This window comes from Brienomyrus brachyistius, chromosome 5 (genome assembly GCF_023856365.1).
Source record: "Brienomyrus brachyistius isolate T26 chromosome 5, BBRACH_0.4, whole genome shotgun sequence".
Classification (NCBI taxonomy): domain Eukaryota; kingdom Metazoa; phylum Chordata; class Actinopteri; order Osteoglossiformes; family Mormyridae; genus Brienomyrus; species Brienomyrus brachyistius.
The window spans coordinates 23,063,377-23,078,132 of record NC_064537.1 but is presented as its reverse complement, the minus strand read 5'-3'; the positions used below and the strand labels follow the sequence as shown (position 1 = coordinate 23,078,132).

The following is a 14,756-nucleotide window of genomic DNA, read 5'->3' as shown; positions in this document are numbered from 1 at the left end:
GGGGACACAATGCTTTTAGTAGTTTTTTTCTGTTTTATTATAAATTATTTCACCTAGGAGTGGAGTATGTTTATACAATTCCAAAGCATTTGGTTGCAGCAGTTTAAATATAGTTTAATCCCAGCTCTGTCATTTACATGGTCCCCAACTATCATGCTTGTGATTGACGGTGTGTTCAAGGTAACATATCAAATGTGCTCCTGTTACAAGCATTTACCAAGTCAGGATTTAGAATCTATGATAAATTCAGCTTGCAGTTTCCCATATTCTAGATTGATGAGTTCTTGAAATGGTCCTTAACACTTTTATTCATTGATAAGGGGTTATGCAAAGCTAGAACCTAATAGTTATACAACGTGGTATCCGTCTTCAGTTGTGACAATACTGCCATTTATATCCAATCTTATGCACAGTTAACGGTCATACAGTTAAATCTTACACTGGCAAGCAACCTCCAGATAATCCTTCTTAAAAAAAAATCCGCACATTTAGTCATTTTCAGTTCTTCAGATGATTCATATACTCTAAATATTTCCTCAGCATGCATGTCTTGCATTTTGATACAAAATACATTTGTTGTGTATCTTCAGCACCCCTGGCCCTATTGAGCCGAAGCAGGACACAGCAGCAGATTTGCTGAGCGGACAAAGCAGATTTGAGAATGTATCGATTTATCAGTCTTTGGATCTTTGTGGCGTTAAGGTGATGTGATTGCGTCCCTACAGACAAGCTGAGTCCAGAACTGAAGCCTTTGAAGCTTTCTCAGAAGGGACCCAGTGTGGGACCCAGTTGACCTGAGCCTGTGTACTGTTGGCGCCTTGGTGTCCCTCAGAATGTGGTGCTTTCCAGATTGTGGTCCACCTTCATCTTCTGCTTCTCCATTACTGCCTCCAGTTCCGAGACCTTGTGGGCATCCTGATGCAGGGAGTGGAGGATAAATAACAAAAATCTATAATGCATGGGCTGTGTCAGATTTAAGAAATAGGCAGAAACATACAGGAATGTGGACACATCCCTCTCATCCCAGGAATCTAATAAACCTCCTCTTACAAACACGTCAACCCTAAATCCATTACAGAAACTCAGTAATCCATACTGAGCAATTAGCTCTGGTTCTTAATCACAAAAACTAACAGCACATTCACTCCACATAAACATGAATAAAAAAAACAGGAGAAACAATGTATTGTGAGTTACCTCCAGCAAAGCCTTTTGCACCATGATCTGACTGTAGACTCTAGTGCCCTCATCTGGCAAAACAGCACGCAACTCCTCTTTGTTGAGGGAGAATAGCTGTGCGCCAGTCAACACGCCCAAGCAGCTCACAGTACTAGAGAGAGAGAATTAACAGTGGACTACCTCTGTGTTTTCTTGTTAAAAACCTTTACTTACAAGTCATGGCATATGGTCTTGTATCTGAGATCTGAAACTAGCATATGAACCAGATTTATTTTAACGTCGTCATCCTTCTCTAAATGACGTGTCTGCCTTTTGTTTTGGGTTGAACCGTTTTTAACTCTGATGAATCTTATCACTCTGCATTTTCCATGCCAACGCCCATACCAGCTTGGGAGTGGTGAAGTGCTGGCGTGTTCACTGTGAGCCACCTGCTTTGTTCTGTAGGGTGTACATGTCCTTCCGCCATGCAGCCAACAGAAGGCTGCTATAGACCTGCGGTTCCCAAACCTGTCTATGAGCACCATAGCCACAGTGCCAGTCACCCAATTAGACAACATGTAACTGCTTGAATGGGGGGGGGGTGGCGGCATCGAAAGTTGCCTAGGTTACCACACGCTTCAATGGCTACTGTGTAGCTATCACATATATCTGGCACACTTCACCTCCAACACACCTGACTCAACTGACTGAATGGGTTTGAAGAAAAGTTGATTACGTTAAACTTGTCTGGGTTTTGAAGGCGCTGGCATGGAGAGAAACCCAGGCAGATTAAGTTATCTGGGCTAGTGACGGTGAATGCAACATAGTGAGTTTGAACCCGGGTCACACCTTGGTTTGAGCATTGCGCCCCCTCCTGGTGCTTATATGCTAGATATGCTCCATATCTCTGATTCAGAGATAATATCTGTAATGCATCCTGAGAGGTTGGAGGTGCACTCACGGCTCGCTGAAGCCCTTTCCTCGCAGCCACTCCTCCACCTCGGATGGCGGGGAGTTGTAGTGCAGGGGGGCGGAGGTGTCTGAGGAGCGGGGAATGACCAGGGGGCGGGAAAAGCTGGCCTTCCCATGCGTCAGCCGCTGCAGAAGTTCATCGTTCATCACCATCACTGGGGGCAGACAGATGTCACCAGAATTGTTATTTGTCACTTCTGCTGGGGGGGGGAGCAGTATCCCAAAGAGTGACCCATTGAAGTCTTATACCTCTACTCACACACACACACACACACAAACAGCAAAAACATGGCAGTCATATGAATAGTGCCGCACTCTCCTGCTGTCCCTGAGAGGTGTAATCAGTACCTCGGTCTGTGCTGTCCCCGGACATGATGTGGGAGGGGTTGGAGGGCATACTGCGTGGCCGGAAAGTTGTAGGGTCGGGGAGGGGGGGTGAAGCGGGAGGGGCGTATGAGTACGGTCTGGGTGCTGTTGGGGAGGCATTTCCCTGCGAAAAACAGGAGAGAGACATACAGCAATCCAAAGAATCCAAAGTCAACTGCAGACAACAGTACGGAACTCTGACTAATGTGACTCAGATTGCATGTTTCGACCTGACAAGTCATAGATTAATTGATCATGTGACTTAACTGCATGACTTTCAGGGAAATGTTTCGCTGGCAGGGCACTGCCAACATATGCAATTAAGCATATAAGCTTGTGAGGGTAAGTGCGTATGTAGGCCCTGCCAGAGTGAGAGAGGCCCAGCTGCGTATGCGTGTCCTGCCTGAGTAAGTGGGGCCCGGCCGCGTGTGCGTGTCCTGCCGGAGTAAGTGGGGCCCGGCCGCGTGTGCGTGTCCTGCCGGAGTAAGTGGGGCCCGGCCGCGTGTGCGTGTCTTGCCGGAGTAAGTGGGGCCCGGCCGCGTATGCGTGTCCTGCCTGAGTAAGTGGGGCCCGGCCGCGTGTGCGTGTCCTGCCGGAGTAAGTGGGGTCTGGCCGCGTGTGCGTGTCCTGCCGGAGTAAGTGGGGCCCGGCCGCGTATGCGTGTCCTGCCTGAGTAAGTGGGGCCCGGCCGCGTGTGCGTGTCCTGCCGGAGTAAGTGGGGTCCGGCCGCGTATGCGTGTCTTGCTGGAGTAAGTGGGGCCCGGCCGCGTATGCGTGTCCTGCCGGAGTAAGTGGGGTCCGGCCGCGTATGCGTGTCCTGCCGGAGTAAGTGGGGCCCGGCCGCGTGTGCGTGTCTTGCTGGAGTGAGCGGAACCTGGCTGCGTATCAGAAGGAGACCCACTCACCTTCGGTTTCATCTGATCATCCAGGTTTTGCATGTTTGTGTCGTTCAAGGCAGACAGCGGCTCCAGGATGTTGAAGGGCACAAAGCCAATCTGATCGAACCGATTGCGACACTTCCACCATCGCTTTGATGACTCAATCACCTGAGAAGAAACCGCAGAAATATACACACCAGTCATTCAGAGCTTGATAAATGACAAACTGCAGTTTTTACATTTACTTTTATTTATTTAGCAGGAGCTTTTATCCAAAATGACATTCAATAAAGCAGATATTACATTGCAGGCATACAGCTGTAATGGAGTCGACTTAAAGTGTTGCCAGGCTGAGTTTCCAATAAGGGACTAGTAATAAGCGCTAGCTAGCATTGGAGTAGAAGTTTAACATCAGAAATCTAGGCGCTGTGATTCATCATGAGGTTCCTGATTGACAAGAGCAAAATACAAGAAATGAGCATCCAGTGTTGCCAAGCGACCACTAAATGGTCACTGCAGACTGCAAAAAGGTCAGTGGCATAATGATTTGTTTGTGCTGTTGTGGCAGATTAAAGCAGTACCTCCAGGGTCTCTCCGTGGAGCACAGACAGCTCGCTGCTGTTCCGAGCCACGAAGTCATAGCTGCAGCGGTAGAGTCTCTCTGCCTCCGGGGGAAGTCCACTACCCTCCCTGAGAAGAAGGAAGGAGGAAGGACAGTGTCTGAGAAATCATAGAATACACTGCATAGTTTAATCAGCAGAACCTGACACGGTTGGAAAATTAAACGTGTGTAGAGGAAGAATCCGATGACATTGCAATGCGGGTTTGCAACATGAAGTCAAAATAAAACTTACACTTCGTCGCCAGCATGTGCTGCAAACTTGGGAAGCTCGACCGACCGAATAGAAGACCTCTGTTGGCGAGAGGAAGGAGGTATGTACAGTATCTTTGAGACAGATCATGGATTAACTACTTTCAAAATGTTATACGAATTCTCACAGTATTCCGAGATTGCAATTGTTTACACCCTTTACATTTATAGGTAGAGTGGAGGTGACCCTCAGGTGGGTGGAACACAGACCATGATTGGCGGCTCAAGTCCCCACTCAGAGCCAGCCGTGTCAGCTGGCTGCCCTCTTACCTGCTGCTTTCTCTGTGAGTCCAGTTTGTGTTGTGCCTCTATGGGATCCTCCCACACCCGTCCATGCGGGTCGACTGGGTCGGGCTTCCAGCCATCCAGGAAGACGGGGGTGTAGGACAGAACTGGGCCTCGCTGCTGAGAGCTGTGGGGGTCAGGTGTCCAAAGAGACGTGTTTACTGAGTAAACATTTGCAACATATTTTCTTACAGCCTACAAAGGCACCTCAGATAGTAACCTTGGTGGTGTGCACTCCCAGCGACTGAAATGGGAGCAGTTCAAAGCTGTGACACTGAGCTGTGAGACCTCAGTGAAGCCCCATAAGGTAACATAAGAGGTACTAATTTCCTAATGAGCAAGAGATGAGTTGAGCCTGCTGACCGTGCTTGTGTCCAGTTGGGTCCCAGTGCTGTCCACAGCTGTGTCTCTTCTGGGGTCAGGTTCTCCTGCAGCAGTGACACAGCTGCGTCGGTCAGGGCTGGGCTGGCCACCCCCGCTCCCAGCGTTGGCCCTCCCGTGGTCTTCACGATCTGGAACGAGGCATTGCGATGACTGGCTCATTCGCAGATTGGCTGCAGGGTTCTGGCCGGACAGGAGGCCGGTCATGTGACACATCCCCAACCCACATGTAATATTTTCCATGCGCTCCTTATAAACACTCGTCCCGTGAGGCTGAGTCATTGTGTCCTGTAGCTTCATGCCATAGTTCTGCTCATCCTTACTAAGTACCAGAGAGACATGGACGCACCATCAATCCCGCCATTGGTGACCAAAGAGAGCACAACCTCACAATTCCCACTGTATTCAGTAGCACTATTCACAGTGCATCCTTGGGACCCTGCATTCTCAATCCCAACAGTGTTTCCACAGTAATCCAATGTTCAGAACAACTCCGTTCACAATACATTAAGTATTAGTTGCTCTGGAAATAAGTAATTCAACTCAGTATTTACCTAACTGTGGAATTTAATTTCAAATACACTATTTACCCTGCACACTATATACATCCAAAGGTAATTTCCAGTACTCAGTCGTCACCTGATGGTTTTATGACCCAGTGTAACAGACTGAATGTCAGGGTTATAAGTCACCTTCATTCTGCTTACATGGGACACAGTTATTCAAGTTATTCATGGGACACAGTTATTCAAGTTATTCAAGAGATATTCAACTCACCATATCCAGAGGTTTGAAGACATGGTGAAGCAGCTCTTCTGAGCTTGGGTTTGTGATGGACGTTTTTAGCCGGGCCTGGGCGACAGCAATGTGCAGCGTTTAATCTATCCATCTGGCAATGCATGACTACATAGATGTGTTTTTATGCACATTAACATGTTGAAAGGTGAAGTTCTCACCAATAGACTGAAGCAGTACTTGAATTTCTGGAAGATATCAAAGAATTCATTTTCTGAAGGTGGACGTGCTCTCAGGGAGAGTAAGTCATCTACAGAAAGGAGAAAGACAGGAACAGGAAACAATGCAAGACATATTCATTACACTCCTCCCTCCAATGTCTTCCCCTTCTCTTCCTTTGTCACCTTGAGCCTGTACTGCTACTTGTAACACTTTTCCTTTTTTCCTCGCATACCTTCCAAAGAATGCGAGCTGCACTTCCCCTCCCACAGAATCTCGTCTGTACTCATTGTTCAAACATTCTTCCTTTGAGACTTTTACCTGTCGCTCTCGCTGACGCCCATATTTTGACTCTGTCTGCCTCTTTAGTTCTAAACACTGCAGTGTCCCTCTCAGTTTTCCATGTTGGCTGTTACTGCGTATTTTCTTGCTGAATCTGTATTTCGTTCCGGTTTTGCCGGGATTCTCCTACTTTCCTTGTGAGGATGAATATCAAAGTTTACTGTGACAGCCACTTTTGACCAGACTTCAGCCAACGTCCAAAGATTAAGGATCACTGCAGAATGTAATTAGGGACAATAAGAGGAGACACTAGCAATTTAATGTTTGTAAAATGAAACATACTCAGTGGCCACTTTATTAGGTGCCTAGTACCGAGTAGAGGCTCCTTTTTCTCCGGAACCAATTTCAAAGGTCGGTGAGTTTTGAGTCCAAAGATTACTTTAGAGCTTGTAGCCTTCCTGTTAGCTTTAGCGAGTCTGGCCATTCTCCTCTGACCTCCCTCATTAACAAGGTTAAAGTGTTTGGCCGCACATATGCCAATGACTGGATGTCTTTTTGGTTACTGTATCATTCTCTGTAAACTCTAGACACTGTAAAATGTGAAAATCACAGGACGGTGGCTGTTTCTGACCATTCTAATGAGTACCTGCACAGTAACCTTCTGTGACCTTCTTGGTCTGCAGGAGTATATATTCAGTTGCAGCTATGTGATTCGAGCAGGTGAACCTAATTAACTGGAGTGTGGTTTATCATAGAGTAACAGGAGTATAGAAATAAAACCCCACCATCAATGTAATCTAAGCCAGATGCCCCAATATCACTGAAAAGCACCTTTCAAGAGATCATCAAGGCTTTAAGCTATTAGGTGACCAAAGGAATGCAGTTTATATTGTCCAAAAATAAAAAAATAAAATATTGCCTTGAACATAATAAAAAACTGTTATGTCACTGTTTTTGAGAAGAGTTGCAGAACCTTAAGAGTAGCAGAACCTTGAGAAGAGCTGCAGAACCTTAAGAGTTGCAGAACCTTGAGAAGAGCTGCAGAACCTTGTAGCTTAAGCTGGCAGTTACATCTTTCTCACATTAACTTCACCGTCTCCCTCACCTTCTGGGCTTTTGCTGCTTTTCTTCTTCTTCTTGTTCCTCTGGCTCAGAATGCTGTGGGCTTCGGCTGATTTCTGCAGCCTGCCCATGAAGATCTCAATGTCGTTGAAACAGTGGTTAAGGATTTCCTGTGAGAGCGTGACAAGCAGTGAACTCATCACGTGCCAGTGGACTGTACACCATATCACAGACAGAGACACAGAAACAGAGATACACACACACACACACACACACACACTCGAAAGTGGTTCAATATACTGACGTGCATTAGATAGACAGACACAGCATCATACCACTTCTCTCTGGGCCTGTCTGAAAGCCTGATTGGCCTGGTCACCACTGGATCCGTTCACTAGTGCAGAGGGAGAAGATCAGAAGTGAGCCCCTGTGTCCATGCTAGCCCCCTCCTGCTTGCACTTACCAACTTCTGTTCCACAAACACACAGAGCAGAGCCCCATCACATATGCACTCTTGGTCATTAAAGACCAGCCCAAACCCAGTGTGGACACACCCAAACCCTGCCTGCACTGGCTCCCTGATTACAGAGCAATGTGGCTTCCGTGTGCCTTCGCCATAGACCACATGACAGCAGTGCGGTCCCTCATAAGAAGGCCCATCTGCATGCTGTTCAGTGGGACTCCTGTGCCACCATGCTGTTGCATCTCACCCATGTCTGCTGTTTGCTCTGTATTAATGAAGCAGCCTGCCCCCCCCCTCACCTTTCATTCCTGAGTGTGGGGGAGGCGTGGAGGGAGGAAGGTTGGGGGCTTGCAGTAGTGGGGGGTTGGGAATCCCCTGGGGGCCCTGTTCCTTCATGGCTCCAGCGGCAGTAGAAGGTTGGACCAATCGGGCCTGGTTCATCCTGAGCATGAGAAAGAGGGCCGGTTAGTGGGGGTGGCTTAGCACTGCCTGGGCTAGGTTATGTCTGCTGGGCAATGGCCGAAACGGCACTGCTTAGCAACCTGTATCACAGCTGGTAAATGACAATGAGGCAGCAGCCCCTGTATGCTTCATCTTCACTGGCAGGACCATGACCGTGACCATGACCATGACCAAGCCTCGGCTCTGGGTCATTATTTAACACTTTTAAAGTATGACAATAAGGAAGCATCTTATACTAATAACCTACTGCTTATATTTTAGGTCAGTGCTTCCCAGTCTGGTCCTCAGGGACTCACAGGCAGTCCATGTTTATGCTACAGGGAACTGGGAGGGAGCAAAATTGTAGACCAGATTTGGACATACTATATTAGGCCGTTTATGCTGCTACATGGATAAAATATTACAGTTTCACAAATGACATTTTCAGTGACTGATTACTGAAAGCCTTTATGTCTTCAATTTAATAAACTGTAACACTATATTGCTAGCATACAGAAATAACCATTTGTCCATAATGGATATGCACGCATAAATGTCCACAGAGAATATTCACGTATTAAACAATGATAACAACACTGATACAAAAATCTGATACAAATATGGTGATTTGGAGAAGCTGAGAATGTGGGAATTCAATCCAATCGACCTCGAACGGTAACATTTCCCAGAACATCTGACAGTGACACATTAGCTGTTCTGACCTGTTTAAAAAGAGACACGATATTTCATGACAGCTATAAATGCACGCTAATCGTAGTCTGCAGGTCTGAACTAATGTCGAACCTGACCTGGACTCTTGTCCTATGAACAAGTAATCAAGTATGGCAGTCTGTCCTTTACATGAGTTGCAACAGCTTTATTTTCTCGGTCACACCTTGCTAAGTAATGCAAAAACGAGTCAGACGAGTCCATCCTTTCTCTGCTGGTCACTCGTTTTCTTTTCCCCAGTGTCAAAGCTTTGTCAACACAAAACTGAGAGGGGCTAGAAAGATCAGCTTGTTGAAACATCAACAGCGTTTTACCAGTGACACATTTTTTGCATTTTAGAAGGAGAGAGAAAAAAAAGAATTCTGGTAGATGAAATCTATGCTGTGACGGGGAGAAAAAGTATTACTTTCAAACTATTTCCTGTCAGGTTTCTGGTTTAACAATCACATATAATCTGTGACAACTGTTTACATAGAGTCCGGTTTCAAAATCATGCTTTGAGAGAGAATAAATACATTCTGTAGTTATCAATAGGAACTTTGTTATGTCAAAAAAACCTCCACTGAAATAAAAAAAAATCCACATATGCTTATAAATTCATAGGTAAGTGTGAATATATTCATTTATTCATTTCAGATTAAGTTCCTTGTACATAAATAATTGTAATTTACATTTGCTCCACCACTGCCCACCATTACCATGAAACATTCTTTCAGCTTTCTGCAACAACGTACTTTAGCTCAGTATAACATCTGAATGTAAAACGGGACCCTTCAGCATGGTATGACTCTGACAACACTCAGTTCATTGTTTATTTCCAGTCGTGTTTACACTTATAGCAGACCTCCTTGTCTGTGAGGCTAGGACACTTCCACTGCCTCTGTCATCTGGGTGCTCTGTGTTACATAACTAACTAGCTGAATGACTTTACTAAACAATTTGGCTAAATCTCATGGGACCCTTGAGCAAGGCCTATCATTACACTCAAGCCATGCAATGACAGTGAAAAAACTTCGATCCACCCTCTTTAAAAGCCACTTCCTTCCACCACTGCGTTCCAGTGAAATCCTATTCAGTGCACTGACCTCAACAGTCAGAGAACTGCTGGAGGTCTCAGTTTGCTTCTACCTGAATCTCTGCCGGCTCCCTCACTGGTGCCAGATTGTCCGTAACCGTATTCTGTGACATACCTCAAAACCTCAGGACGCCTGTTAGTCTTCGACGTGTGATCAGACACTGCGCTGATGATGTCATCACGGATCGGTTCCGCCTGCAAACACGAGGCAGATGAATTGCATACTTCGGGGAGGGACATGCGACATTGTGGATGCTCTGCTTGGAGCACGTGTGAAATGCGGTGGAAAGATACATTTAGCCATTAACCGGGCACAGTGTCTGCTGGAGGCTCAAAGCAGACACTTCGAGATCAAATCGTGACGTAAGCTCTCACGGTAGAGCACAAGGAAGAGCTGCACTGACACTCATACTCTAGCACTCACCCCTATGTTCTCACAGTTGAAGAAATGAATGTCGGGCTTTTTTCGGGGACCGTACTGGCACACGAGGAGCAGCAAGGAGGGAAACTCTTTCTCTGTGAGGATAGCGTCACAGCGATGGATGCAGGAGACGGGGTAAGCCTCCAGCTCATCCTGTGCACAAACACAACAGAAAAGTTTCAGTGCCAGGTATCACAACCCTGTCATTTAATCTTTTAAGTAGAAAATTAGAGGCAATACTTTTGAAATGATTAATTTAGTTACATCTATCCAGTCATCTTCCATAACCACTTAACCAGTACAGGGCCTAGCTTACTAAAATGATCATTTTCTAGATATTAAATACAGATATTTCTCAAGTCAAAGAGGATGTTAAATAAATATACAGCAACGTCTTAGCCAGTCAAAATTTTTTTTAATGATCTTCATGTTGATGAAAAACTATAGTACTACGTCCGTCAAAGTATGTTAGCTTAAAACCTCTGCTGAAGTCTGTATTGTCAGCAACCATCCAGTATTCCCATGTTTTTGTTGGCTCAGCCACCAGCACACCATGTCTGGCTAATGAATACCTCTATGGGTTATTTAACTAATTGACTATGGGAACTGAAGCTGTGTTCTTCTAGCCATCCAACAAGATGTCACTTTTGGAGAACACAAGAAATTCTTATTACTTTTAATAGTTTTTTTCCCTAAGGGAATATACATACACTACCAGATAAATAGCTTTAAGTATTTATTTTGGCTGCATAAGACTTTAGCACTTTAGTGCTACATACAACCTAAATAAAAACACATATAATAAAAATAGGCAATAAACTTTGGCCGGTATATACCCTGTCACCTTGTTCATGATCTCTGTTCAGTGAACTAGGACACCCTTCTCAGATGGTTTAGCACATTAACACGTTAGCACCTGCTGACAATGTGCCCGATAGTTGGTCGTTGTGACCCAGTGTGACCCAGTGCCTCCCACGGGTCCATTTCAGAGCTGAGCATGAGGGCCATACCTGGTTCTGAGCATCCCTCAGCCTGACGGTGTCTCGACTGACTTCTACCAGCATCTCCTGGCTCCAGAGGCGGTCCGTGCGGGCCAGGTGGGAGAGCCGAGAGAGGGCCTCCTCCACGCTCTGGACCTCCCCACCCTGCAGGGAGAAGGTCACCAGGTGCTGGGGTTTGGAGCGAGGCCAGGAAGAGGAACAAGAGAGATATCAATGGGACAGTTTATTACATGTGTAAAGTCACTATATCATTCGCAGGACTGGTTTGGGCTGACATTAAGTACATTAACAAACACATGTGTCATACATACTTACAAAAGCACAGAAATGCAATTCAGCATATGGAAAACTTACATTGACTAAGTATTGTGAGATATCAGCCATTGCTAAATCCTCAATGAAGACGCTGACGGCTCTGAAAAAGAGATTAATGGGAGAGCAATTAATACAAAGAATTACAATGAGTACATTTAAGTGATGATATCTTTTTAATCATTCATCCTCTAGGTACTCAACAGCCGTAGACTTATAGTTTGATATCTTAGTAATGAGTCGCCTCGGCCAATGGAGTAATTGACAGTTTGTGGGGGGACGGGGGAGGAGGTAAAGCAAAATTAAATATTTAGGAGGTACACACCCCGGCCCCCTTCCCCGGTACCTAGGCCCCTGTCCTTATGAACCTCGCATATGAACCTAATGAAAAATATTTTACATTCGGTTTTTTAAACATTTACATGAGCACTTAAACTCTATATAAATAAAACTGACATGTAACGCAGTTATCATAATACACGGACATATTTACGCGAGGACTACATACGCAAGTGAGTCTGCGGTCACAAGGGAATAAAAACAATGAGAACAGTACTGCTGCCTGATAAATCAGAGGTCGTTATACCAAGTACAGGTCAAAACGACGAGCCACATCCCCACGCTAAGGCAGAAAAAAGCTTCCACGACACCCCACCAAACATTTTTGAATGAAAAGTGTCCTTACTGCCTCGGCCGCTCAGTTCTTACTGCTTCTCTCGCTTTATTGACCACCCCTCCTTCTTTCTCTTTTTATAGCCTGAAACTGTAGAGTTACTCATCCAGTTTGACCAGGTACGTGAGAATACCTACCATTTAACTCCTTCCAGCCTTGTTATTCCTATACGCAATACTGTATCCGACCTATTATTATAGGCCTAGTCGTATTATGTAAGAGTTTAATACACATAATCACAGTACACAGGCAGCAATAGTCTCAAGTCAAATAAGTTTCAATAGGTAAATGATTTTATGAAGCAACAAAATAATAATACTTCGATCCAAAGTAAAACACTCGCCCTTGATTTCTACTGCAAGTTTGACTCAGGCCATCGAGAACAAAGCCTCACGAAAACACACCATTAATCGTTCGTGCATACGCGAAGTGTAATGACTATGTTGGAAATTCAATAAATTAAACACATAAAACGTCCTCAGACTATGACACATTTATTACCCCGACGGGAGTAAGAGCGGCACTTGCGAAACACGAGTCGGTCTTTAAAACTGACCAAACTATTGAAACTTCTTGGTTGACACATGCCATTGCATATGTTTTTTCTTCATCTGATTAATATAATTTCCACATATTTGAAGTCGCTTCTTATCTAATCGGGGCAGCAGCGATCCCGAGTCGCGCGAAGCCCCTTAGCCAATCAGACTGCGAGCGCTCGGAATCCCGGAGACAGCCGGCAAACTAAGGCGATGTCCGCTGGGAACCCACACTCACACAGCCTTTCCAAATTTAAGGCAAAGTAATTCTCTTTGTATTACTGCGTCTCAGAAGAACATGACCACTCCATCAAAAAAAGAGTCGTCTTACCCGTATACATGAAACCACGAGTAACAAGAACTTAAATATTACTTGGTTATTTTACTCTTCCATACAGTATATTTACTATTCCTGCCAGCCCATTCAAAGAAGCAGTTAAACCCAAGGTCGACAACTATAGTTCATTGCATTTTAAATATCATATGCACTTCTGTGGTGTTGAGAGAATAACAGATAACTCTTACCTTAAAGAATCTACTTTGATGTCTGGTCCATATGAATAGTTGGGAAAAAACTGGCAAAAAGAAAACGGAGATGCCAAGAAATTATATCAGACGTTATGTTTTCCAAAGGATTTTGAAATACTTTGGTTATTTATGTATGTACTTATGTCTTTCCCAGTTCCCTGCTTCTGTCTGCGGCCGCTTTTCCTGTTTTACCTTCGCTATCCACCTGCCTGACTGTCACTTACAGCTACACTAGTAGATAACAGCTGGAAGCATTTCAGTCAGCCTCTGTCTCTCGGGGTGTGTCACTCTCGGCCATTATGAAGCATTGCAATTGAATGGTGTGTCACGCCACCAAGCCCTGTAAACTCCACCTTAGAAATACAGCAACGGGAATGCAAACAAATATAAATGTGCGGAGGGAGCACGGGGGCGTGCACAGCAGGGCGGTGCTGACGCGGCGTCATTGTGTTCACATGGGATGCTGACTGAAACGATAGAGGACGTATTAAACGTACCCGTTAAACAATCTGTTTTTCTTTAGTTGCTGCCGGCTCACTTCTTTCAAGGTGTGTCGGAAATAGAGAAGAATAAACGAATAACACACAGATAGCCAAACAATATGCCTGCTTATAAAACTGTTTGTTATCCAAATATAAAATTTACACCCACAGGGAAAGAGACGGTGTATACCTATAAACATCACCAACGTTTTTTTACATTGGCCTTACACGTATTATTTTTTCTAAGAAACGTGCTCAGTTTCCCATGACGGTTGTTGTTGTTGTGGTTTGATGTGGAAATACTATTTTGATCTGGAAAAAAAACCGACACCTACAACAACAGCAGCAACACACACATAGTAGGGGCAGGCTGGCAGTTACAGTGGGCCGCTGTATCAGTGAGCCAGGAGTGAACACAGTGCGCCCCGAAGCAAGATGTTATTTAAGGGGGATGTAATTTGCCAGGTCGATGTTTGTTCCCAGTCCATGCCTGATCACACGCACACACACACACAGCAGAGAACCTGGCCAGCGTGGGGGAGGGGCACACCACTGTATTAGCTGCTCCATTTGTATCTGCCTGTCACAGCCTTGAAAGGGAAGCCAGCGAACACCAATAATAACTGGGGTATGCAGCCATCTTTGGCTTAGAATATGTTTGCATGCGTTTTTAACTTCACTTTTCAGGTTTGTGTTATATAATAAACATTTTGTTTGAAAGAGAGAGAGAGTGACTCGTCCCATTATAATGTGTTAGTGTAACTCATTAAGGAAAATATGCACTACTTCAGTATTGTCCAGTGTTTTCAAAGGTAACCAATCGTGCCATAAAGATAAAGCAAACCTGTTTCACACAAAACACGTGATTGCTGTTTTTTCATCAGCT

The 14,756-nt window shown here is 45.1% G+C and overlaps 1 protein-coding gene across 4 annotated transcripts; it reads right to left on the bottom strand.

Moving 5' to 3' along the window:
- Positions 1-13: 13 nt before the first annotated feature.
- eps8l1b (eps8 like 1b) lies at positions 14-13,741 on the bottom strand. Of its 4 annotated transcripts, none has more exons than XM_049013174.1 (20): positions 13,528-13,741; positions 13,386-13,435; positions 11,694-11,754; positions 11,349-11,507; positions 10,342-10,491; positions 10,033-10,112; positions 7,972-8,114; positions 7,545-7,603; positions 7,253-7,379; positions 5,868-5,956; positions 5,689-5,763; positions 4,894-5,042; positions 4,516-4,657; positions 4,229-4,287; positions 3,956-4,064; positions 3,402-3,542; positions 2,479-2,620; positions 2,120-2,285; positions 1,198-1,330; positions 14-915 (listed from the first exon to the last, which is right to left on the bottom strand). In XM_049013174.1, exons 3-20 carry the CDS (start codon positions 11,721-11,723, stop codon positions 829-831), a joined length of 2,040 nt encoding a protein of 679 aa, XP_048869131.1. In that variant the 5' UTR covers positions 11,724-11,754; positions 13,386-13,435; positions 13,528-13,741; the 3' UTR covers positions 14-828. The 4 variants fall into 4 exon arrangements, with proteins under 4 accessions (XP_048869131.1, XP_048869132.1, XP_048869130.1 ...); XM_049013175.1 differs by having other exon boundaries at positions 13,613-13,741; XM_049013173.1 differs by having other exon boundaries at positions 13,386-13,741.
- Positions 13,742-14,756: the final 1,015 nt, after the last annotated feature.

Coding starts and splice junctions, on each gene's coding strand:
- eps8l1b (XM_049013173.1), bottom strand. CDS start 11,723: ATGGCTGATATCTCACAATACTTAGTCAAT. Junction 5,764..5,867: donor AGTACTGCTTCAGTCTATTG/GTGAGAACTTCA, acceptor GCTGTCGCCCAG/GCCCGGCTAAAAACGTCCAT. Junction 4,065..4,228: donor GCACATGCTGGCGACGAAGT/GTAAGTTTTATT, acceptor CCTTCTTCTCAG/GGAGGGTAGTGGACTTCCCC.